Raw genomic sequence first — 25,654 nt, 5'->3', positions numbered from 1 at the left:
GGTACTTTTGATTTCTTTACCTGAAAATTGCCTATTCATGTCTCTTGCCCATTTATCAATTGGGGAATGGCTTGATTTTTTTATACAATTGGTTTAACTCGTATATTTGAATAATTAGACCCCATGTCAGAGTTTTTGTTATAAAGATTTTTTCCCAATTTGTTGTTTCCCTTCTGATTTTGGCTACGTTGTTTTTGTTTGTACAAAAGCTTTTTAGTTTGATATAATCAAAATAATTTATTTTACATTTTGTAATTTTCTCTGACTCTTGCTTGATTTTAAAATCTTTTCTTTCCCAGAGATCTGACAGATAAACAAGTCTATGTTCACTTAACTTATTTATAGTTTCTCTATTTATATTCAAGTCATTCACCCATTCTGAATTTATCTTGGTGTAGGGTGTGAGATGTTGATCTAAACCTAATCTCTCCCATATTGTTTTCAAAATTTCCCAACAGTTTTTGTCAAATAGTGGATTTTTGTCCCAAAAGTTGGGCTCTTTGGGTTTATCATACACTGTCTTGCTGATGTCACTTACCCCAAGTCTATTCCACTGATTCTCCCTTCTGTCTCTTAGCCAGTACCATACCATTTTGATGACCGCTGCTTTATAATACAGTTTAATATCTGGTACTGCTAGGCCCCCTTCTTTCACAATTTTTTTTTTATTATTTCCCTTGATATTCTTGATCTTTTTTTATTCTAGAAGAACTTTGTTATAGTTTTTCCTAATTCAGTAAAAAAGTTTTTTGGTAGTTTGATAGGCATAGTGCTAAATAGGTAAATTAATTTGGGTAGAATGGTCATTTTTATTATATTAGCTCATCCTACCCATGAACAATCAATGTTTTTCCAATTGTTTGGAAAGTGTTTTGTAGTTGTTTTCGTATAATTCCTGTGTTTTTTTTGGTAGATAGATTCCTAAGTATTTTATATTGTCTAGGGTGATTTTAAATGGTGAGAAACGGGGAAATTTGAAAGAGGGGAGTACTGGGTATATGGGGAAGAAAATGACTTAGGTTTCAGATAAATTGAGTTTGAGACACCTAAAGTTTATACATTTACATATATAATAATCAGTTGGAGATGTGGGACTAGAGCTCAGGAGAGAGAACAACTGGTTTTAAAGATTTAGAAGTCATCTGCATAGATACAAATGAACATATGGGAACATTACTTAAACTATATATAATACAGAATCCTTAACTTTAAGGTTTCTGGAGGTGAATCCATTTCCTATTTTATCAAATCTTTGTTTGACATTTGTATGAGCTTTTTATAACATAAGTAAGCCAAAACCTAACCTTTATGCTTTTCTTGGCATTTAAATTAGGTCTTTTAGGGGCAGCTGGGTAGCTCAGTGGAGTGAGAGTCAGGCCTAGAGACAGGAGGTCCTAGGTTCAAACCCGGCCTCAGCCACTTCCCAGCTGTGTGACCCTGGGCAAGTCACTTGACCCCCATTGCCCACCCTTACCAATCTTCCACCTATGAGACAATACACCGAAATACAAGGGTTAAAAAAAAAAAATTAGGTCTTTTAGTATTGGTTTTGATTTAGTTCAATACAACATTAAATGCCTTTTATATGTGAGACATTTTTCCAATTATCATTTCCATATATTAAAAGAGTATGAAGTAACTTTACTTCATCAGTCAGGATGGTGACAATTAGTACTTAGTCTACCGTTTCCCTATCCTATCTCATCTCAACTCCAGGAATCTTCCCACAATTACCCTTTGTTGGTCTCAGTAATACAGAAAAATTAAAATCATTTCTATCCATGTAAAGTTTGGAGATTCCTTGTGGATGTTATAGAGGGAATTCTTTCCCAAATATAGGTTGGCCCTGTGACCTGACGTCCTTTCTAATTCTGAAATATGCTATGTTGTCTTTCCCCCCCTCTACACTGTTGAATAATTTTCTTGATTTCTAAATAACTATAGTATATACTGGAACATATTGTATTCAGTCAAAAATTTATATACCTAGATGTCAAATTTTCAGAAGATATTTCTACTGAGTAATTTAAAAAACCCAAACAAACCTTACTTTCTATCTTAGAATCAATACTATATTGGTTCCAAGGCAGAAGAGGCATAAGGGTTATACAGTGGAGGTTAAGTGACTTATTCAGGGTCATACAACAAGGAAGTGCCTGAGGCCAGATTTCAAACCAGGACCTTTCACCTCCAGACCTGGCTCTCTATCCACTTAACCACCTAGCTGTCCCTGAGAAATTTTTTTAAAGGTATTATATGGGAGTCTAATATTGTGATAACAACCCTACTGTGATTTCAGCCTTATTTTTAATCAAGCACAAACCTTGCACTGACCTCCTACATTCTACAATGTACTGGGCCCAGTACTATCTTAAATTCTTTTATAGGATTACAGCATTGAGAACTACATAATACAGTTTTCACAGAATAAAAGTATTAGGGATACTTAAGATTATTGTCAGAAAACATACAATTGACTTATTTAATGAACTGCATTCCCTTAAAAGTTGGTGAGTCAGTTTTTTGGAATGTGTTTTCTTATAGTGATAATGCTATAAATGATGATTAGATTCTCAAGCTAGTCCACAAAAGCCTATTTAAAACTAACTGAACTGATTAATAGCCATCCTGGACCACTGAGTACTAAACTAGCAAGGTTTAACACTAACAGTCTAGGAAAGTTTGGCATAGATTAAAATAACAGAACAGCCCCCTAGGGCTACTTTAGGGAAAGTTACAGTAGAATCAAGCTCTTCAGCAATGGCCTTTGAGCTGGGTAGGGGTTTTAGAAACTTTCACAGCACTGGGGTTTGGGAGGTATTATAGGTTTGGCAATATCTCTTCATCTGCATGAGTGTTTAATTTGAGCATTTGTAAATTGGGAACCACACAAGTTCCTAGGATTTGTTCCAGTCATGGAACTATCTACTTATAATAGAAATGTCCAGGCTATTACGAGATGTAAACGGAAGTATGAGCAAGCTTTGATATTAGTTTTGATGTTGTTTTCATTTTTAAAAAATGAGGGAGGGGAAATAATATTTTAAAAATAAGTTTCATTGGGGGCAGCTGGGTGGCTCAGTGGAATCAAAGCCAGTCCTTAGAGTCCAGAGGTCCTGGGTTCAAATCTGGTCTCCAACACTTCTTAGCTGTGTGATTCTGGGCAAGTCACTTGACCCCCATTGTCTAGCCCTTACCACCCTTCTGCCTTAGAACCAATAAGACAGAAGATAAGGGTTTTAAAATAAAATAAATAAAGTTTCATTGATGTCTTTTAGTGTTTTCATAGCACCAACAGTATTTTTTAAAGAAAAAGAAATGAGAATGGAAAGGGGATAAGCATTTATATAGCACCAAATATGTGCCAGGCATTGTGCTAATCTCTTTACAAATATTATCTCCTTTCATTACCACAACAACCCTGTCAGGCAGGTGATGTTATTGTCCCCATTTTGCAGATGAAGAAATTTGAGGCAAACAGAGATTAGGTAACTCGGCCAGGGGTTACATAGCAAGTAATATCTGAGGCTGGACTTGAACTCAAGTCTTCTAGACTCCAACCTCAGCATTCTGTCCACTGCAGTACTTAGCTGCCTCTAATCCTCCCTAACTTCCCAACTAAAATCCCTTCTTTTACTGGAAGACTTCCTTAGCCCTCTTTAATTCTAATGCCTTCCCTCTGATAATTACTTCCTATTTATCCCTTATTAGCTTGCTTTGTTTATATTTGCTTGCATGTTGTTTCCCCCATTAAATTATAAGCTCATTGAGGACAAGGACTGTGTGTTGCTTTTTTATTCCCCTAGCACTTACCAGGTACTTAATAAATTTTACAAATTGACAAAAAAAAAAAAAAAAGAAAAAGGGAAAAAAAATCAGTATAGATCATCAGTATAGCAGAATATAGTCTGAATATGTACAGTGTGAAACACTTGTGTAACACTCCTTCCTCTGGGAAAGGGTAAGGTGGGAATGTATTTTCATGTCTCTTCTTTCAAACCATGTTTGTTCTTTGTAATTTGGCAACATTCACTTTTGATTTGTGTGTTTATGTGTGCCTGGATGTTTGTGGTTGTGGTTGTTCTTTCCATTTACATTATTGTGGTCTTTGTGTATGTTGTTTCCTGTCTCTATTTAACTCTACTCTGCATAGGTTCTTATAGATCTCTCCAGGCTTCTCTGTATTCATCACATTGATCATTTCTTACACCACAAGTGCTGTGAATGTAAGTAGTTACATTTATGTACTACAGTTTGTCTAACCACTCCTGATCATTGGACCAATTCTTTGCTATCACAAAAAATAATATTTCATTGTATATGAAGACCGTCTTATCAATGACCTCCTTGGAAGATAAGCCTAGTAGTACTATCTATGGGTCCAGCAGTCAATAAATACTTATTTTGCTCTTTTCATGTGCCAGGCACAGTGCCAAGCACTGGAATTAGAGATAAAGACAAAGATAGTCCCTGCCTTCAAGGAGCTCACAGTCTAATATAAAGGATATGGACATTGCAATCACTTTATTTACATAACCAAATTGCTTTCCAGAATAGTTGTATTGATTCACAGTTCCACCAACAATACACCAGTTGTGCCTATTACTGTTTTTTTGCAGGATGTGAGGTTAAATATCAGGCTTATTTTGATTTTCATCTCTTTGTGATTTCAAGCATTTTTTCATGTTTGCAATTCTTCTTTTAAGAATTCTTTTTTTTTTTCATATCCTTTGACCACTTATCTATTGGGGAATGAATTGTGCTTTTATGTATATTCGTTGATGTTTATATGTTTTTGATAAGAAACCCTTATCTGAGAAATTTGATTCAAAACTTTTCACTTGACCACTGCTGTTCTTACCCCAATCTGCATTAATTTTGATTGTGTAGAACTTTTCAGTTTCATTTAATCAAAGTTATCAATTTCATCTTTCATAATTGTCTGCCCATTGTTTGGTTAAGAATATATTGTCTTCCCATAGCTGTAAGAAACAGGTGATCTACTTCTCTTTATGTTTTATAGTATAAGAAAATATTTGGCAGCAATGTTGAGTCAAGGATGATGGACAGTTATCTACTTAGAATACAGAATGGACTGAGCTTGGCATGAGCCTGGCATGAGCCAAGGCAGTTAGGGGTGGGTATAAAAGGAACAGTCTGAACTCATCTTGGTCTCAGTTGGAGATATTTAGGTGAGGGTGGATAGGATTTAGGCAATAGTCTATACCAATTGTTCCCACACTTTTTTGGCCTACCGCCCCCTTTCCAAAAAAAATATTACTTAGCCCCCTGGAAATTAATTTCTAAAAAAATTTTAATAGCAATTAATAGGAAAGATAAATGCACCCATGGCCATCACCTCCCCTAGATCACTGCAGCACCCACCAGGGGATGGTAGCGCCTACTTTGGGAATCACTAGTCTATACTCTTTTACAAACAGCTTCAGCTTTCATACTGATACAGCTGTGTTCCATCAATCTCTGTTTCTTAATTTATAAACACCAAGATCTGCAAAGACAACTATCATTCAGCAGAGTCAACCTTGACTCAGGACTGAGGCCTGTCAGCCAACCAAGATCCTTGATCAATAATATCAAGTGAAGATTCAACATCAATCTATCCATCTAGATTATTTAGGATTCCCAATTCCCACTTTCCATCAATTACCCAGTTTCCCTTTCCCTAATCTTAGCAACTATTAAATTATCTTATAAGAAATAACTTACCTGTGAGTCTCAAAGATCTAGTGGGCTTCTGTTGACTGTGTCCTGTGACAACTTAGGAAAGGGATTATTTCAATATACCTTTAATCAACTTCTAAGAACAAATTAGCAGTTAGACAGCTCAAACTAATTAATCCTTATAGATCAAATAAGCACTTTATTTAATTAATTGAATTAAGTAAAGGGATATAGCCATCAACATCAAACTTATAGGGCTTCAGTTGGAGAAGGATTAGCTGAATTTGATTATCAGCTGATTCCTTACTTTGGTTTAGCCCTGGGCTACTGTTATCCATCTGGGGATTGTAGTAAGCAGATTCTACACTTTCTTCTCTTAACATCAGCTGCATTGGGGTTTGATCTTTTGGGTTCACTATTATATCTTGGTATCCCAGTAGGACTCAATACTCCCAATTAATTCAGTCCCTAGAATCACTATAACAATAGTGATTCATTTAAAATGTATAATATAATATGATGTCACATGGTGATTCAAGTTTCATTTTTGTGGTTTGATTGCTAGTGTCCCCTGCAATTTTTATTAAATAAGGATTCTTTTCCTCAATAGTTTCTGTTTTTCAGTATATTGAATTGCTATAGTATAATAGAATTTTCTTTAAAAATTTTCTATTGATATTCATTAATGATATTGATAATATTAGTCTGTTCTGTGCTTTATCTGTTCCTAGTTTAAGTATCAGGACTATATTTGTGTCACAAAACAAATCTGATAGGGTGCTTCTCAATTTTTGAAAATAACTTGTCTAATATTAACAAGTCTTTATTAAATGCTTGCTATATGACAGATACTTTGCTAAGGCCTGGGAATACAAATATAAGCAGAAAGAAAAGCAATCCTTTCTCTTCTCTCAAGAACCTTACATTCTAATAGGGAAAGACAACATATATAAAGGAGTTCTGTGCATGGAGAGGAGCAGTGCAGCCAAAGAGCCATGAAGACATAAATGCCCTGGGCCTCCTTCTTAAATTAGAAGTTCTAGGTGGAACTAGCTAATCAGAGAGAGAGGCCATGGGGCAGAGAATACTTCTGATGTGATCAGTCCAGGGATGGAGTGAGCTTCTAGGATGTAGAAGTTTCTGTGGCATTGCAGAAAAAGTCCTGTGGAGTAGGCTGCAGCAATGCCTACTCACCGTACGAGTACTATTTGTCATTTAAAAATTTGTTAGAATTGAAGGGGTGGATTAATTTTAACATTTTTTGATATTTGTGTTTGGTTTTGTGAATAATTATTTTGGTATTTTAATGTTAAGTTTAAAATAAAATGCAAAGGTTATGACATTTATATGTCAATGTCATAAATGAATGAAAATGTACTTAAGTGCCTATTGCTTGACAGACACGTTGCTAACTAAGGACCAGAAATGCAAAAAAATGAAAAAACATAGTCCCTTTACTCAAGGAACTCATAATTTAATCATTAATGTGTGCTAAGTACTAAAGATAGAAATAAAGTGAAAGTTAATGCCCTTCAGTTTGTATTCTATTGGGGGAAACAACCAAGAATATGCTAATAAGTGTTAGCTTATTAGCTAACTACAGGCTTTCCAAAAACAATGTATAAAGGACTTACTTTTAGGTTTCCATCTACATTATTAACATTTTCTTCTTAGCTTTCTTGAGGCAGCTAAATGGCACAATGGATAGTGAGCTAGGCCTAGAATCAAGAGGACTGACCTGGGTTCCAATTGGGTCTCAGACACCTACAAACTGTGTCTCTAGGACAATCATTTAATCTTTGTTTGCCTCAGTTTTCTCAACTGTAAAATAGGTATAACAACACCTATCTTATAGATTTGTTACTAAATGAGATAAAATTTTTAAAGGTTTTAGCAGTTCCTCACACATAGTAGGCTCTATATAAATGCTTATTTCCATAAGTCTAGACTAGAGGTCATCCTGAGAGCCACTCCCAAGTGCTGCCTGGACCAGATTAAAATTTAATTGGGAAATGTTTAACAAGATAAATAAATAATTCAATAAAACATAGATAATATTAATTTGTGGTTTCAAGGATCATTTCAATTTGAGTTTAAAACCTGACCTTGGACAGTCAACAAAACATTTTTTTAAAGCCATGATTTGTAGTATTTACAGATTTCTGGTATAAATGCTCATACTGAAAATTTAACAGTCAGCTCTGGGCTTGAGCTGGCTCAGTACACCTCTGGAAAAAACATATATTGAGTGTTGGTAGCTGTGGTATTATGGTTTGGAAAGTCCCTGTGATCGTGAGTGGAGACTTAGGAGAGTTGATTGACATATCCTTTCTAATACTTTGGTATTAAAATACAGTAACAGTACTGATTTGCTTCCCTTCTTCACTCCAAATTAGAATGTAAACTCTTAGGCCTTTTTTTTTTTCTCTTTATATCTCCAGGGCAAAGAACAGGGAGGCACAGAGGGGCTTAATAAAATGCTTCTTGATTGATCATAGTTCTGGTGCTTGTGAGAGTGGGAAAGGTTGTCAAATAGAAAATAGAAAATGCAAAGCATGTCTAAGGCTGGATGGATTTAGTGAACCTTGGCTGTGAGGAGTGGGAGTTGTCATTCTTAATGCATAGTTGAAAATCTGCTCAAAGTTTAAAATTTAATCAAATTTATATTTATTTGATTAATTTCCTATAATTTAATAGTCCTCTTTGTGTGTCACCTACATATCTTAGATTGAATAGGGAAAGTGAAATAATGAAGTGACGATTTAAAAAAAAATTTAACGTTAACAACTTATTTTTGTATTTCCAAATGTAATTCCATTGCTTTTTTATATACAAATCTTTTTTTAAAAATGTACACAACTTCTCAGCAGTGTGCTTTCTAAAATTAAACTTTAAAAACATAATATAGTGATAGAAATTCTGTAGATCTAGCAAATGATTTATAGCATTTTTCAAATTAAGACTCTTGGAATCTTGGTGTCCTATGCAACATTTATAGAGTCCTTGAATAAATATTCTAGAAGTATTTTCCTCATAGGAATAATAATTTTAAAATCTACCATAAAAAATATGGCACTTGTTATGCTTAATTTCCTCTGGTTAATTCCAGATTTGTCAAATTTTCACTTAACTTTCCTTTTTCCAAGAAGATTAAATACCCCCAAACTCTTGATCAGTATTTGTGTATTGTTTTTATTCCTTAAATTCCAAAGTGGTCAAATTAATTTGAGAAAATCTGATATGAACAACAATGGGCTTGGATTCAGAAAACATGGATTGTTTTTCTAGCTTATTACTTGCCTAGGGACTGTGGTCAAGTCATATAGCTCATATTTTTTAATTTCTCAATTTTTTAATTTCTTAAGTGGAGATGATGCTTAATTTTTACTATCTTACTAAGCTATTGTCAGGCTCAAATAATTTATGTAAAACCTAACCATAAAAGACTATATAAATGAATTGCTTATCATGCAATGGAAATTAATTTTGAATTTTTTTTAATCTCAAGTTGGAGTTGGTACATGCATGTATAGTAAGTATAGCCATAAGTATCCCACCTATAATTAATTTTAATTAAATAAGTTAAGTAACTTTCTTTTTGAAAACTACTTTATTAATTAAAACTTGAATTTGTTTTTGGTCACCATTTAAAGCTATATCTACTACTATAGGGTAGAAACACTTCTTATCCAGGAAACACAATAAAAATAGTTTCTTTTTTCTCTAGACCAAATGGCAAGTCAGCAGATCCTCCCAGGTTACCAAAATAGGGGAAAGAGAAAAATTTTGTTCATTTGTTGATAGTTTAGGAAAACTTTGGCAAAGAAATTGCCTCTAAGATGTTTGTTTTGCTTATTATAAAAAGCTAATTTTTCCATTGTTTATTCTTCAAAGATATAATTAAGTTTTAGAACATTGACCAGTTTACTAAAGAATCATCCTGAGACCAAATTAGAGCATTTGAATATTTTGTTTTTTATTAGATATATAGCTCTTAATTCTACCAGATTCAGTTTGGAATCTTTCTTTTATATCTGTGGCTTAATCAAATACTGATCTGGAGCCCACCCAGACGAAGTTGCATCTAGAAGCTTTTCAAATCATTCTTAAGAGAGCCATTAGATAAAAAAGACTATTAAAGTTTCATTAGAATTCAACATAGTAATTTCTTATCCTGCTTACCCAAGGGATTCCTAAGTACACTTAAAGGATTCATATGTCTCTCACAGCTAGAAGTTGACACATGCACATTTAGTAATTCTTTTGATTTTTCAAATAATGCACAAAGGTCTAGCCAAATCACCCTGCTCTATACTTTTATAACCCCTATTAGAAATACTTAGATAGCAGGAATTATTCATCTCTTTTGTGTCACAGACTCCTTTGGCAGTCTGATGAAGCCTATGGAGTCCTTCTCAGAATAATGTTTTTAAATGCATAAAATAAAATACATTAGATTACAAAAGAAACCAGTACAGTTATTTTAAAAAATTAAATTCTTAGCCAGCTGGTTAAGAATCCCTGCTCCACTGCATAGATTACCATAGAAGAAGCTAAAATTAGGTTAACATAAAGTTGAAAATTATTTTTATCTATTTTACAAATAAGCTTTCTATTATCTGGTTACATTCTTTATCAAGGATTTTCATTTCATTCTATGTGGAAAGAAAATTGGCTCTAAATTCAGAGAACATGGGTTGAGATTCCATCTCCGATGTTTACTACCTTGCTCATCTGGGCAAATCACTTAACCTTTGGCCTCAGTTTCCCCATTTGCAAAATGATGGGCTTGGCCTAGATGGCCTCTAAATTCTTTTAAGACTCTAGAATTTTGATATTTTTATATCTTTTTTCCAAGAAAAACTTTCTTGTTATCTTCTGTTTCTTGTCATCATAGTTAAGCCAATCTTCCCATTCCCAGAGAATCATTTCATATTAAAAATAATATTTTTTTAAAAAGATGGGGAAAGCAGCACAAATAGTCAATAACAGCATTTTCCAAATCTGAATATGTGCAAAGTGTAGCTCCTGTACCCCTTCTACTTCCACAAAGAGTTAGTTTGGGGGTGTCCTCATATTGGTTTGAGTCTTGATCTGTAATTTTGTTTCATTCACTTTTGATTTCTTTGATGTGTAGTTGATCTTCCCATTTATACATTTAGTCATGTATATGTTGTTGGAGCAGTGAGATGACTCAGTGGATAGGTGCTGGGCTTAGACTCAGGAAAACTAATCTGGGCTCAGATACTTCCTAGCTATGTGACCCTGGGCAAGTCACTTAACCTCTCATGCCTCAGTTTCCTCAACTCTAAAAGAGGGATAACTATAGTACCTTCTTCCCAAGATTGTTGTGAAATCAAATGAGATAATTGTGAAGTATATAGCACAAGGCCTGGCACATATTAAGCACTATATAAATGTTAGCTATTGTTGTTTTTATTGTTACTATTATTATTAACTCTGCTTACTTTGCTCTCCATCAGTTCATCTAGATTTTTTCATGCTTCTCTGTATTCATCACAAGCATCATTTTTTTATAACCCAGTAATATTTCATTACATTCATGTAACACAGTTTGTTTAGCCATTTTCCAATTAGCCATCCCCCCAAAAGCATCTTCTTTGTTTCTAATTCATTGCTATCACAAAAACGCTTTCATTTTGTTGTATAAGGGGGACTTTAATAAGTTCCTTCCTTTGGGGTCTCAGATTCAAAGGGCATGGACATTTTAATCACTTTATTTGCATAATCCAAATTGCTTTCCCAAATGGTCATCATACCATTTCACAGTTCCACCAACTGTATAGTATTCCTGATATTCCACAACCATTCCAGAATTGCCATTTTTGTTGTCGTTGGCACTTTGCAGGTATAAAGTAAAACCTCAAGGTTGTTTTGATTTGATTTTTCTTATCATTAGTGATCTGGAGCACTATTTCATGTAGGTGGAAATATTTTACAATTTTAAGAACTGTTAATTTTTATCCTTTGACCACTTATCTGTTGGGGAGTGGCTACTATTAGTATATGCATATTAATTGTTTATGTATCTGATATCAAACCCATATCAGTGAAATTAGATGTAAATATTTTTCCCATTCATTTCTTCTTATCCTAAGTGTTAATTCTTTTCTGGGCAGAAGCTTTTCAGTTTCATGTAATCATGGTTGCCTATTTTGTCTTCTATAATTGATTCTATCTCTTATTGAGTTAAGAATATATCTCTTATAGTTGTGAGAGGTATATGATCAGCTCTCTTCAGGGGCATGGGTGAGGAGAAGGAGGAAAGAATTGAAATGGAAAGGGATTCTGTTGATGAATGTTTCTATAGGGGAAGAGAAATCTTTGAAGGGTGAGGGAGATGTTGCTCTGAGACTAGCTAGCTTTATCATTATGGGCAAGTCACTTAACCTTTTAGAGTTTCAATTCTTTTATTTGTAAAATGGAGGTAATAATGTAAATGCATATCTCAGCTTGTTTATTGTGATGAAAGAACTTTGTACACCATAAAACATAATATAAGTGTGAGTCATAGCAGGAATTGTATGGAGTATTGTCTATTAGAAACCAGATTTTAATATCATATTTACAAAAAAAAACTTTATGCAGCAGAAATGCACATCTACTGCAAACTGGATCCCAAGTACCTAACATTACAATAGTGTATTAATAGCTAATGATCACATAGCCCATTAAAGTTTGCAAAGCATCTTTAAATATTAATTCATTTTATTGTCACAACAACCATAGAAGGTAGGAACTTTTTAATCCCATTTTAAAGCTGAGAAACTGAGGCAGATAGATTTGTGGTCAGGTGAGTTCTACTCATGAAGTTCTGAAATGACTTGAAATTGAGTTTAGATATGAGGATGGGAAGAAGTTGTTGTCCTTTCTACTTGAAGAGGACCAAAATGACATTACTGGTGACATCTTCTGACTAGTACATAAATTGGATTTAAGTGAGACAGTGTCATCCAAAGCCTCAGTCTCTTCTATTGTCGTTGAAGTCCAATGGCAGGACAAAAGTGATACCCCAGGATGTAATGGATGACTGTGGCTTCTTCAGTGTCTAACCAAATGCTAAACACTCTATAGCACCAGCTTCCATGACCTTCATGGCTTCTGGAACAAATTGTTCTTATCCATGCATTCCACTGGTGTCGAGGGGTGGGGGGATGGGAAGGTCTTCACATGGCTAGGATAGACACCCTCCTAACTCACCAGTAGGTCTGAGGCTTGATGGATACACTCAACCTGGTTTAGCCCATCTGCTGAGACAGTTTACCACGATGTGGGCAGTGTACATGCTGCAGCTTCTTGGAGCCACTGGGAGAACTGGGTGTCAGGTAGACCTCCAAGGAGGAAAGTAGCTCTGAAAAAAGAGCTCAGCAAGCCCTCACAGCAGAGTTGCTAGGCTTCCCTGAATACCCTGTGCATTTATATATAAGTGGGGAGTATAAGAAGGGAATTGGGACCTGGGATTTCATTGCTATAGGAAAGTCATTGAGGTAGAGAATTATCTGAAGCACTGGTAGGCTAAATGCCTTATCTGGAGTCACAGAGCTAATCTGTAATTCCAATCACTCAGTTGTTAACTCCTTAAACATGTTACTGTGTGCCAGTGCTGAGCACCATAGCTACAAAGAAAGGTAAAAGACAGACCTTACTTTCAGCAAGCTCCCAGTCTAATGGGACAGACAACATACAAACAAGCTGTGTCCAGGGTAAACTAGAGATGATCAACAGACAAAAGGCACTAAGGAAAGGCTTCTTGTAGAAAATGAGATTTTTTAGCTGGGAGGCAGAGATGAGGAGAAAGAGTTAATTCCAGCCATGGGAGACAACCAGTCTAGAGGTAGTGTCTTGTTAAAGGAACAGTCAAGTGTTATTGGATTATACAGTAGTTGGAGGGGAGAAAGGTATTAAAGAAGATTGGAAAGGGAAGAAGGACCCAAGTTATGGAAGGGCTTTAAAAGCCAAACAAAGAACTACAAACTGTTAGCCACTATGTGAAATCACTAATAAGAGAAATGCAAAACAAGCAAAAACTAAGGCTTCACCCCACACTTAGCACATTGGCAAGATAACAAAAGATGAACTAGTATTCGAGGGGATAATTTAGAAAGACAATTGGCAAATATTTATTAAGCACTTAGTAATTTGGAGGAATTGTATTCAGCACTGGGGATTCCAAGATGAAGATGGAAATATTACCCACTCTTTAGGGTTTTATATTCTAAAAGGCAAGCTAACATATACATGTATGTCGTGAGTATAAATTCAAGTCAAGTGTGTATTAGAGAAAGCATGTATTTGCTTTAATTTATTTTTAAATTTTAAAACCTAATGTCAAAATTAACTATCTTGTAATATCATTTTATGTATGCAATTTCACATTTTTAATTAAAACTTATTTTTATGATTTGCCAATTTCAGTTATAGCATACCGTGAACAGTGACTAGAAAAAACTCAGCTTAATTACATTTCTTTGTGGTTGTAGGTGCAGATGCAAGTCCATCCTACACTTGCATCAAATGAGGATGCTCTCCAATACGTCGAAGAGTTAATTCTACAGCTGTTAAGTATGCTGTGCCAAGCTCAACCCCGAAGCGTTTTAGATGTTGAGGTATGATAATTTTTCATATGTTAGCATATGTAATCTCTATGTTTGTGGTGTTGTAATGCCACTAGGGAATTAAATTGGCTCTTCATAAAAATGTACAATATTATAAAATAATAAATGTTTTGCTGACTATTTTAGTTGGAATACATCTCAGCAATTCAGAATTAGAACTACAGTTTCCATAACCTTAATTCCCCTTTATTCAAAAAGTTCTTCCCCATTTCTAACTGAATTCTTCAAATGTAATACCTTTATTCCTTATGTGAACCTAAGTCCAAAAGATAATTGGATAACTAAAACAACATCTTTAATTTTCCTCATATCCAATTCAGATAGTTTAGTCAGGATTTTAGAGCTTAAAGGAACCTTTGTGATCATCTAGTCTAACTCCTTCATTTTCTAAATGTGAGGAAACTAAATAGAATTTACCAAACTTTCCCAAATTCCAACTCCACTGAACTGCCCTGTTATTGTTGAGGGTACCATCATCTTCCTACTCACCTAGGCTGCTTGCAACCTTAGTGTTACATGACCCCTGTTTTCCCCCACCCCAGCCCTCATTTAAATTCACCCCATATTTAAAGGCTATTGCAGATTTTGTAGCTTCAGAACATCACCTATAATGTTCCCATGTCTCTACTCATACATCTGCTACTTCAGTATATATACTTCATCACTTTTCATCTGGATTATTGCAGTACTCTTCTGTTTGGTCCCCCTGACTCAAGTTTCTTCCCATCTAATCTATCTTCTACTCAGCTACCAAAGTGATTCTCGTAAAGCCTTCCCATTTCCTCAATAATAAATTTCATCTCCAACTTCCTGAATCTGAGCCCAGTGTTCTCCTCCTCAGACCTTTTCCTTCAAGATAGTACAAATCCATGTTCTGCAAGAGGCCTTTTCTACTGGCTCTTCCCCTAGCCCATAACCCTCAGAATTTGCTTTCTATTTTTACTTTATGGATCTTGTATGAAAATAGCTATTTGCATGTTGTTTCCATCATTAGAATGTGAGCTCCTTGAAGGCAGAGATAGCTTTATTCCTTTCTCTACTTTTTAGCACAATGTCTAGCACCTGCTAGGTATTTAATAGGTATTTGTTGACTGACCAACTAATACCATTGAAGCTTCTTTCTCCAAATGTGCCAGTGACCTCTTAATTACCACACCATCTCATCTACATCTAGAGAGATGATCTTACCCTGCTTCTAGCAATCACCCACAAATATTCTACTTCTAAGTGTATGAACTCTGTAGTACCTTTATATGAATATAATCTCCCAATTTAAGTGCTATTCTTTGAACACAATATTCCACCTCCGTATTGGAGAATCATAACTGGATGTCCCCTGTACTTGGGATAGTCTTAACTTTTCTCTACCTCCTGGCTTCCTTTGTGTCTCAGTTCAAATGCTACCTTTAAGAAGCCTTTCCTGATGTTCTATAGTGCTAGTCCCTTCTTTCTGAGAATATCTCCCCATTTACACTCTAGACATCTTGTTTATATATAGTTGTCAGCACGTTGTTAGTAAAGACCAAAGTAACAGTATTTTACTATTATTATTGACAGTAAATGTTTAATCAATGTGTTGATTTGGTGTTCTATTTTATTTAGTATCTATTATTGTATCTTATAACTCAATTGCATATTGTCTGAACCCCTCTGTTTATTCATTCATCCTGGTTGTATTTTTTAAATTAAGTGCTCTTTAATCATTTCATAATTTTATTTGGCAAACCTCTCTGTAAGTGGAACTTGTTCTTGCTAATCTTTTTTATTAAGCTGATTTTTTCTTTTTAAAATTTTTTTTATTTTAAAATATTTTTCCACGTTTACATATTTCATTTTATTTCCTTCCCCTACCCATTCCCAGATCTAATAAGCATAAGTCCCTTGGGATTATCTTGTATTAGCAAAATCCATTACATTGTATTGTTCCACAGTGTTTTGCTTTCTGTGTATAATGTTCTCTTGCTTCTGTTCATTTCACTTTGCATCAGTTCCTGAAGATTCTTCTAGTTCATCATTCCTTACAGCACAATCATATACCACAATTTGTTTAGCCATTCCCCAGTTGAGGGACACCCCGTCATGTTCCAGTTTTTTACTGCCACAAAGAGCGTGGCTATAAATATTTTTGTATAAATATTTTTCTTTATTATCTCTGAGGTACAAACCCAACAGTGGTATGGCTGGATCGAAGGGTAGGCAGTCTTTTAAAGCCCTTTGTGCATAGTTCCAAATTGTCTTCCAGAATGGTTGGATCAATTCACAACTCCACTAGCAATGCTTTTATGTCCCAATTTTGCCACAATCCCTCCAACATTCATTATTTTACTGTCATATTGGCCCATCTGCTAGGTGTGAAGTGGTACCTTAGCATTGTTTTGATTTGCATTTCTTTAAGTATGAGAGACTTAAAACAATTTTTCATGTGTTTATTGATAGTTTTGATTTATCTGAAAACTGCCTGTTCATGTCCCTTGACCATTTGTCAATTGGGGAATCACTTGATTTTTTAGAAATTAGGCCTTTGTGAGAGGTTTTTGTTATAAAATTTTTTCCCCATTTGTTACTTCCTTTATAATTTTGGTTGCATTGGTTTATTTGTGCAAACCCCTTTTTAATTTAATGTAATCAAAATTATTCATTTTACATTTTGTAATGTTCTCTATCTCTTGCTTGGTTTTAAATTCTTTCCTTTCCCATAGCTCTGACAGGTATACTATTTTGTGTTCACTTAATTTACTTATAATTTCCCTCTTTATTTTTAAGTCACTTACCTATTCTCAATTTATCTTGGTAGAGGGTGAGATGTTGATCTAAACCTAATCTCTCCCATACTGTTTTCCAATTTTCCCAGCAGTTTTTGTCAAATAGAGGGTTCTTGTCCCAAAACACCCCCCCCAAAAAAAATCTTTGGGTTCATTGAACACTATCTTGCTGAGGTCATTTACCCCAAGTCTGTTCCATTGATCTACCCTTCTATTAAAATGAATTTAAAATAAGTAAAAGAATAAATAAATAACACCTTGCTGTAACATCTTGACAGTTCCTTTTTGATGTATAGGAGTTGAAGTATGTATAAAATTTTCATGTATAATGAAAGTATGTTTTGTCTCTTAATTTCTTCTTTCTTTATTAGCCTAGTAGATCACCATTTATAATTGTAGTATTTATGTATATTCTTTAGTCATTTAATTTCAGCTTTTCATGACTTTTCCATTCAACTCCTCTGGGAGTTCACCACAGTACCTTCTTATATTTTTGTCTCTCTAAAGGGCTAGCTCCCTTCTGCCCCTAATTACTTCCCTCTTAATAAAAGAGGGAAAAAAGAAAAACTGCAATCTTTGTAACAAACAGAGTCAAGTATAACTTGTCTAAAACTGACTGCCTTATCGCCTCTATCAGGAACTGAGTAGCATGGTTCATCATCAGTTCTCCAGAGTCATGTTTGATCACCCATGTTTGATCTACATTCTATAAGTCTTTAACATACTGTTAACAGGGGTTGCTTTACTATTGCTATTCAGTTCATCTAAATTTCCCAGAGTTCTCCAAAACCATTCTTTCCATCATTTCTTATAGCACAATAATATTTCATTGCAGTCATATACCATAATTTGTTTAGCTATTGCCAAGTGATGGGTACCTCCTTAGTTTCCAGATCTTCGTACAATAAAAAGAACTCCCATAAATATTTTTTGTGTATGTGTATATGTGTGTGTATATATATATATATGGCAATTTTTCTTCTTTTTCTGATCTATTTTAGAGGAATAGACCCAATACCAATATTACTGGGTCAAAGGATGTCAAGTCATAAAATATGTTTCAAAATGCCTACTATGTTCTATGCTAAGCACAGAGGGTACAAAGAAGAGACCAAAAGCAGTCACTGCTCTCAACTTGCTTATAATCTAAAGGTGGAGATAATGTGCAAATAACTATACAAACAAGAAACTAAAGATAATGTCAGTTGGAAATTCAACAAGCTGCAAAGGAACTACTAAATTAAAAAATTCTGGGCCTGATGGATTCACAAGAGAATTTTATCAATTTTTAAAAAAATTATTTCTAATACTATGGTAGTCATTCTAAAAACTAGAGGAAAACCACCCTACTAAATTCCTTTTAAAAGACAACATGGTCCTAATACCTAAACCAGAAATTAACATTTTCAAAATTGTTTTATTTTAGTACTTTGTCCCTACATTCTAATTTCTTTTATTTTCCCTAAATAAGAACAAAATGCCTTTCTTCTTAGATTCAACAATTCTCATAAGTTTCAACAGACTTAGCATTACAATCTGATTCCCCCTTTTCCACAGAATATGAGGTATATTTTAAGATTTTGATAGATCAGAAAAGGAGTCATTATTTAGATTTATAATCAGAAGTAATCTTTGAGAACTAGAAAAGTCCTATAATTAATTGTATGATGAAATTGTTGTGTAGTAGTGACCTCTAGTGGTTCTAATTTTGCAATTCGTAAAATTGTTCAAATTAGTAAAGTATTTTGTTACCTTTGGGTTGAGTATGTTAAAGTGAATTTATATCATAGCTTACCTAGTAAAATAATTTAACTCTTAGACAAATAACTATTTTCTTCTATTTTTAAATGGAATGTCTTGTAAAATGATTGCAGCATTTGATCATATTAACATTATATTCAGCACGTACCTTTATTGTAGTCATCTGAAGTTTTTCCATCATTTTAATAAAATGGCATTGTTTCTTCTGCTTACATAATTAATCAAATAAATTGTCATTTAAAATTATCATTTCCTTTGATAGTAGTTTTTTTAATGGACATATATATATTTGATTTGCATTCAGATCTCTTGAAAACTACATATAGTAGACTTCTACATATAGTAGAAAACTACATATATTATTACTATTTCTAGCACTCATTCGTGACTGATAATCTCGTGTATTTGATATTTGATTCCCATTTTCCTCTTTCCAAGGATCGTGTACAAAAAAGTTTTCCTCATCCAATTGATAAGTGGGCGATAGCTGATGCTCAGTCTGCTAATGAAAAGAGGAAGCGAAGAAATCCATTATCTCTCCCAGTAGAAAAAATTCACCCCTTATTAAAGGTAAAGTTGGATTCTTCTTCTATTTCTCAAGCAAAGAAAAACACCACTAATGCACTTAAAGATATTTTACTGTGTGTTATAATAACTTGATGAATAAAATTCCTCCTTTACAATTTCCTGGAGATTCAGAGGAATGTATTCATTGACCATTTAACTTTTTGTATTTTAATAGCACTAATAATGAAACAAATTGAAAGTCCTAAGAATAATTGTTTACATGGACTTTCCACATCTCACTTCATCAATAATAGTCTTTTCAAGGGAGAAGGTTCTTTCTCCTTGCATGCTAGATTGTTACCCAGATACTAAAAGTATATCATAGACTTACTAAATTAGATAAAGACCAATACTGTGGAATTGTTTTCAAAATACTATAAGCTTTTTCAGACACAAATTCCTATGGTCCTATTCACTTCTACTTTTCCTTTTGAACAGATAATAATTCACCAGAAATACTAGGAAAAATTGCACTGCTTTTAATAAGATATTGTTAGATAATATTTGGGCTTTAATATGAATAAATAAAAAAATAAATAATTATTAAAAATAGATGAGTAAATCAGTGATTCCTCCAAAGAAAATATATCATTTAAAAAAAATTATAAGTCTTACTACTTTAAGAGACCAGTCTAACTAGCTAGATACCACTCAGAATCACACCTAAGGATAGTAAGGCCAGGGATTTTAAACTTGGGGCTCTTAGATAGATTTAAAGGGGTCTCTGAACTTAGATGGGGGAAAATTACATACTTATTTTCATTAACCTATAAGTGAAATACAATGTTTCTTTCAATTATACATTTTTAAAACATTATTCTAAGGACACCAAACTGCCAGAGAGGTCCATTACACAAAAAAGGTTAAGATCTCAAATAGTATAGAAATTTCTATTTGCTCCCTATTGAACCTCTCTGATGAAATAGGTAGAAATTACCCCCAAAAAAATTCCTATATTAGCAATATGTAGAATTTTTAGGAGGTTTAGGGACAGGCACTATGTACTTTCACTACCATCTTCCCAGGCTCACGACCTAGGTGTCATCCTAGATTCCTTACTATCTCTCATTCCTGTCTCCAAGCTGTTGCCAAGGCCTGTTAATTTCTCTCTCTCTTTTTTTTAAAAAACCCTTACCTTCCATCTTAGAATCAATAGTGGGTATTGGTTTTAAGGCAAGAGAATGGTAAAGGTTAGGCAATGGGGGTTAAGTGACTTGCCCAGGGTCACATAGCTGGGAAATATTTGAGGCCAGATTTGAACCTAGGACCTCCCATCTCTAGGCCTGGCTATCAATCCACTGAGCCACCCAGCTGCCCCCCACCCCAGAATCTCTTAAATATGCCTTCTTCTCTCTTGCCACCATCCTTTATTTCTTTATTAAATTTTTTTATCACCTTGTATCTGAACTATTGCAGTAGTTGACTGATGGTTCTGCCTGTCTCAAGTCTCTTAAGTACTCCAAGTGATTTTCTACTTAAAATTCATGTCTGACCTCACTACTCCTATACTCAGTAAATTCCATTGACTCCCTGTCACCTCCAGGATCAAATACAAAATTCTGTTTGCTATTCTAAGACTTTCATAACCTAGCCTCCCACTGCTTTCCAATCTTCTTATACTTTACACTTCTACCAAACTCTTCTATCAAGTAACTCTGGTTTCTTAGCTTTTCCCTACACAAGACAGTCCATCTCTTGGCTCTGGGTGTTTTCTATGGCTAACCCTCATTCCTGGAATGTTTTCCCTCCTCTGTTCCTGGTTTCCTTTGATTCTCAACTAAAATTTCAACTTCTCCTGGAAGCTTTTCCTAATCCCCCTTAATTCTGGTGTCTTTCCTGATAATTCTTATTTATCTTGTCTTTAGCTAGATGTATCTGTTTGTTTGTGCCTTCCTTATTAGATTGTGAGCTCCTTGAGAATAGGGACTGTCATGTCTTTTTTTTTTTTTTTTAATCTTTAGTGCTTAGCTCAGTGGCTGGCACATCGTAGTCACTTAATGCTTATTGAATTATTGACTAAAATCACTATCAGTGTAAGTCAACTAAAAGAATGAAAAAAGTATGTGCAGATTATGTAATAAATGATGGTTGAGTTCCCAGTCTAACCTGCCAAAGAATATTTACCCTACAGTGTACCTGAAATACTGTACTACAGCACTATTTAGGTTACATCTAACCACCATTTATAACATTGTTTAATGGGAAAAAATGCACTCAGACTCGGCTTGACAGGAACAACTTTCCCTATCTTAACAAATTGTATAGTCCAGGTATAGAGGAGAGGGTATAGTATTTAATACTAGGCATCTATATTTTGAAAATTTCGTGTATCAATAGAAAAATCACATCTCCAGATAACTTATTTGTTGGATATTTTGATTTGAGGAGCACAAGGGTAATTGCTCTCATGGGAACTTCTCTGCTATCATTTTACATATACAGCTTTCTCAATATATGTTTCTAAATTGGAAAACTGCTCTGACCATAATTTACTCTTATTTAAAATATCTCTTTAGGTTATTAGTGATGCTCTTTGGCTTTTCCAGATTTTGTATTAACATGTTCATGGTTAAATTAAAAGAAAAATTTGAATTGCTAGAAGACAAATGGGCTTCAATTAAAGATATGGGGCATAGAGGTTGCTTCAAAGGAAGCACACCATTACTTTTCTCTAATAAATTATGTTACTTTAACTCCCTACAAATATTTCTCTTCTTATTTCACAGGAAGTTCTAGGGTATAAAATTGACCACCAGGTTTCTGTTTACATAGTAGCAGTATTAGAATACATTTCTGCAGATATTTTAAAGCTGGTTGGAAATTATGTACGGAATATACGACATTATGAAATTACAAAACAGGACATTAAAGTAGCAATGTGTGCTGATAAGGTAGGAAACATTTGTGTTTGTTTTTACTAATAATCTTTTAATTCTTTAAATATTAGTTATGAAAGAATTATTCAGATGGAACTATATTATCTATCTAATATGGATTTAAATTTGTATTTTATATCATCATTTATGAAGCTGGGTCAGTTAGGTGGCACAATAGATAAGAGTTGCTGGACCTAGAGTTAGGAAGATTCATTTCCCTGAATTCAAATTTGACCTTAGACACTTTCTAGCTGTATGACTATGGACAAATCACTTAACCTTGTTTGCTGCAGTTTCCTCCTCAGTCAAGTAAGCTGGAAAGGGGGACAGCTCAGTGAATAGAGTGCTAGGCCTCTAGACAGGAGGTTGTAAGTTCATTTATGGCTCCAGAAACTTCTAGCTGTGTGACCCTGGGAAAGTCTCAACCCCCATTGCCTAACCCATACCATTGTTCTGTATGGATTCCATGACAAAAGGCAAGTGTTTTGTGTTGTTGTTTTTTTTTTTAATGAGCTGGAGAAGGGAATGGCAAACCCCTCCAGTATCTCTGCTAAGAAAACTCCAAATGAGGTCACAAAAAATTGGACACAACTGAAAACATCTGAACAACTTTGTGAAGCTATATTTGAGGTTAATCTCATTCAGCTCAAATCCCACTTTATCAGGAGACTTTCCCTTGTTCCTCAAACTCTTCTTCACTGTTAGCTCTTTCCCTCTGAGATTACTTTCAATTAATATTGTATACATTTTATATGTAAAATTAATTTTGTGTTGTCTACCCCTTTAGAATATGAGCTTCTTGAGGACAAGGAACTTATTTTTTCCCCTTTTTTTGATATCTTCAGTAAATAGCACATCTGGCACTTAGAAAGCACTTAACAAATGCTTATTGGCTGACTGACTAGTATCACAACAATCATGATGATAATAGAATAATTAACATTATTACTATGAGAATGACTCATTCTCTTTTCAGGGCAATTCTTTAAGTATAGTGGATAAAAAATTTGGAGGTTACTTTAAAATTACGTTACTTTTGACATTAATTTTAATTAAAATAAAAATCTTGTTTATTGCATTTTACATTTTACAAAATTCTTTCCTTACATTAGTCCTTTGACAATTATTATTGCCCATTTGGCCAGTGAGGAGGCTGAAGGTCATAGAGACCAAAAAGTTTCATAGCAGTTAACAAAACCTAGACTTGACTTTCCTGACTCCAGCTTCATCTTTCCACTTTAACATGACACCTTATTTGTATTTTTTGAACCTTTAAAAATCTGTTGAGATGTATGTAATTCTTATTAATTTTAACTTCATATTTCACTATAGCTCCTTAATTTATTTCCTTTTCTATATTTTTGTAAATTATAGGTATTGATGGATATGTTCCATCAAGATGTAGAAGATATAAATATATTATCTTTAACTGATGAAGAACCTTCCACTTCAGGGGAACAAACATATTATGACCTGGTAAAGGCATTTATGGCTGAAGTTCGACAATATATAAGGGAACTTAATCTTATTATTAAAGTATTTAGAGAGCCATTTGTCTCCAATTCAAAATTATTTTCTTCTCACGTAAGTATTATTATAAATATAGCATAATACAAGCACCATAATCTGGGGTTTATATTCATATAAGCCTTTTAAATTTGGATAGAATATTCAGGAATAGTAATTCTTTTATTTTGATTATGAGACTGACTTGCAGTAAGTGACACTGCCTCCTGTTTTACTGGAGATTTTGATGCTATGAATTTTCCTTTCCTTTTTTATCCTTTCCTGCTTTGACTTTTGTCATATGATCTTGTCTCACTTTCTGTTATCTTTATGAACTCCTTATCTTTTTCCTACTGTTTAAGCAGTAATGTTAACTAAATCCATCTTTGGCCCTTTTCTCTATTATCTATGCTTTGGCGATTTCATTCATTCCCATGCCATCTGCTATCAACTCTACACTGAAGACGCTAAAATCTGGCTCCATCCTTTTTTTCCCCATCTCCTACTCCTCGAAATTCTCCCCTGGAAGTCTAGTCTGAAATTACAATTACTTCCTGGATTTCTTTATATGAGTGGCTTATTACAACATCAAAATCAATATGTCCATAAATGAATTTATCTTCCAACTAAAACCTACCCTTTCCAGTAACTTTGCTTTCTTTTGATAGTTCTACCATTATCTTCTTCACTCAAGTTCATAGGATCAGTCATATTTGACCTCGTACTGACTGACCCTGAGTAGGTCATTTAACCTCTTAGAACAGTGATTCCCAAAGTGGGTGCCACCGCCCCCTGGTGGGTGCTGCAGCGACCCAGGGATGCAGTGATGGTGCATTTATCTTTCCTATTAATTGCTATTAAAAATTATGAATCATTTAATATAATCAGCTTTTACCTCTAAAGATCTTCTACTAAAGGTACATACAATATTGCACTTTTTAAGAGGAAACTACAGTAGTTTGAGATAAGAGGGAAATAGAAGGGAGAGAGCAAAACCAATGTCTGCTAGGTGCATTGACAAAAAGCCAATTAGGGGACAGTCCCCTTTGGCATAAGAGTGTACATTCAGAATAAATGATATGTTCAACTCCCTTCAGTTCAATTAATTACATCCCAAAGTTCATTCTGGATCTTCTGATGCAGTGTAGGTTTCTTTATAGCACTTTTTTTTCCAAATATTTATTAATATTCATTTTTAACATGGTTACATGATTCATGCTCCTCCTTTCCCCTTCACCCCCCGCACTCCCCCCACCCATGGCCAATGCGCATTTCCACTAGTTTTGTCATGTGTTCTTGATCAAGACCAATTTCCAAATTGTTGGTAGTTGCATTGGTGTGGTAGTTTCGAGTCCACACCCTCAATCATGTCCACCCCGACCCATGTGTTCAAGCAGTTGTTTTTCTTATATGTTTCCTCTCCTGCAGTCCTTCCTCTGAATGTGGGCAGCATTCTTTACCATAGATCCCTCAGAATTGTCCTGGGTCATTGCATTGCTGCTGGTACTGAGGTCCATTACATTCAATTTTACCATAGTATATCAGTCTCTGTGTACAATGTTCTTCTGGCTCTGCTCCTTTCGCTCTGCATCTGTTCCTGGAGGTCTCTCCAGTTCGCCTGGAACTCCTCCAGTTTATTATTCCTTTTAGCACAATAGTATTCCATCACCCGCATATACCACAGTTTGTTCAGCCATTCCCCAATTGAAGGGCATACCCTCATTTTCCAGTTTGTTGCCACCACAAAAAGCACAACTATAAATATTTTCATACAAGTCTGTTTATCTATGATCTCTTTGGGGTACAAACCCAACAATGGTATGGCTGGATCAAAGGGCAGGCATTCTTTTATAGCCCTTTGAGC

The 25,654-nt window shown here is 34.5% G+C and overlaps 1 protein-coding gene across 2 annotated transcripts in view; it reads left to right on the top strand.

Moving 5' to 3' along the window:
- SOS1 (SOS Ras/Rac guanine nucleotide exchange factor 1) overlaps positions 1-25,654 on the top strand; it is a 177,510-nt gene that overhangs the window by 63,664 nt on the left and 88,192 nt on the right. For both annotated transcript variants that reach the window (XM_044663273.1, XM_044663272.1), the window contains exons 2-5: positions 14,184-14,309; positions 19,280-19,411; positions 22,135-22,299; positions 23,659-23,868. In XM_044663273.1, coding sequence (XP_044519208.1) covers positions 14,184-14,309; positions 19,280-19,411; positions 22,135-22,299; positions 23,659-23,868 — 633 coding nt within the window. The remainder of the gene's footprint in view (positions 1-14,183; positions 14,310-19,279; positions 19,412-22,134; positions 22,300-23,658; positions 23,869-25,654) is intronic.

This window comes from Gracilinanus agilis, chromosome 2 (genome assembly GCF_016433145.1).
Source record: "Gracilinanus agilis isolate LMUSP501 chromosome 2, AgileGrace, whole genome shotgun sequence".
Taxonomy (NCBI): Eukaryota; Metazoa; Chordata; class Mammalia; order Didelphimorphia; family Didelphidae; genus Gracilinanus; species Gracilinanus agilis.
Note: the sequence above shows the minus strand (reverse complement) of the source record. Positions and strands in the feature narration are given on the sequence as shown.